This window comes from Priapulus caudatus, unplaced genomic scaffold (assembly GCF_000485595.1).
Source record: "Priapulus caudatus unplaced genomic scaffold, Priapulus_caudatus-5.0.1 Scaffold653, whole genome shotgun sequence".
Taxonomy (NCBI): Eukaryota; Metazoa; Priapulida; class Priapulimorpha; order Priapulimorphida; family Priapulidae; genus Priapulus; species Priapulus caudatus.
In genome coordinates this window covers 69,177-70,444 of record NW_014577714.1, presented here as the reverse complement: position 1 = coordinate 70,444, position 1,268 = coordinate 69,177, and the positions used below count along the sequence as shown (strand labels likewise).

At 36.9% G+C, this 1,268-nt stretch overlaps 1 protein-coding gene across 1 annotated transcript in view; it reads left to right on the top strand.

Moving 5' to 3' along the window:
- LOC106812483 (arylsulfatase-like) overlaps positions 1–1,268 on the top strand; it is a 13,010-nt gene that overhangs the window by 1,987 nt on the left and 9,755 nt on the right. The window contains exon 2 of the mRNA XM_014816368.1: positions 924–1,063. Within this exon, the coding sequence (XP_014671854.1) occupies positions 924–1,063 (140 nt within the window). The remainder of the gene's footprint in view (positions 1–923; positions 1,064–1,268) is intronic.

Sequence of the window (1,268 nt, the reverse complement as noted above, 5' to 3'; positions counted from 1 at the left end):
TATATATATATATATATATATATATATATATATATATATATATATATGTAACGATATTTAAATCAATATTTTTTATAGCATGTAGAATGATGTAGCATGTAGCATGGAGAATGATAACCATACAAATATTTTTATATTGTATAAAATTCGCGTTAAGTTTCTTTGTTTCAGTCGTTCCGTCTTTCTGTCAATTCTCTTTCTTCATCTTTAGTTAATTGCAAATTTGAACCTTTTGCTACAGCGATCCGCACTCACGGTGTTGATCTGTCTATTCAATCAATTTTGTCTCTTTCCGTCTTCGATATATACTCCCTTGGGCTTTGAAAACTAATATTTACGAGGGAGCTAGGTTACGAGGTTACAAGTGAGCAGTGAGCTGACTTGTGTTAGACCGATTAGATTGATATTTTTAGTTGTAATGAATGTTGAGCAGTCGATAACGAATGTTGAGTACCCATGCAGTTGTGAGAAAGATGGTGCCGGACTGTGGGTCGAGCGGGCAAGACTAATATTTATGAGGTTATGAGGTTAAAATATATAATGATTCCTTGCATTGGCTTGGAGATCTAATATCTATGCACTGTTGATTAATAATCATGCCTTCCTAATAGCTGTATATTACTAGGAGTAGATAATTCCCTATTATCTACTCCTGATATTACTAGGCCTACCTATAGATACGATATCGAATCTGTTTGTTTGCGCTGTTGTTTATCTCGTAATCCTGTTCTCGCGGTTACGATATATCGTATCTATATATTACTCTACCTACATACAAATGCGGTTACCTTCGTGTGTGGCCTCCGAAGCTATGAGCGCACTTTTACGACAATGCCGGCAGATCATTCAAATAGTATTTGCACGAAACAATACAATATCTAGACGCACTTTATCCATTGACAAATGCTATCCCATCTCTCTAGCTATGGAGATTTGGCTGTGTATGGCCACCCGACCCAGGAATGGAATCGAGTCGATAAGTTAGCTACAGAAGGAATACGTTTTACACAGTGGTATTCCGGTGAGAGTGTGTGCACACCAAGTCGAGCAGCTCTTCTTACCGGTAGGTATAGCAAAAGACCCTCGTATATAGGGTCTTTGGTATAGCTCCACGAAATGCGTATATACTATACGACCGTATTACAATTAAAGTAGTTTTATAACAAGTATTACATGCCGCGCTATAGTTTAACCCGGCCATATAAGGTATTACCATATGAAGATGCTCGCATATTATCAGGTGTGAATAAAAACAGACAAGTATGTTT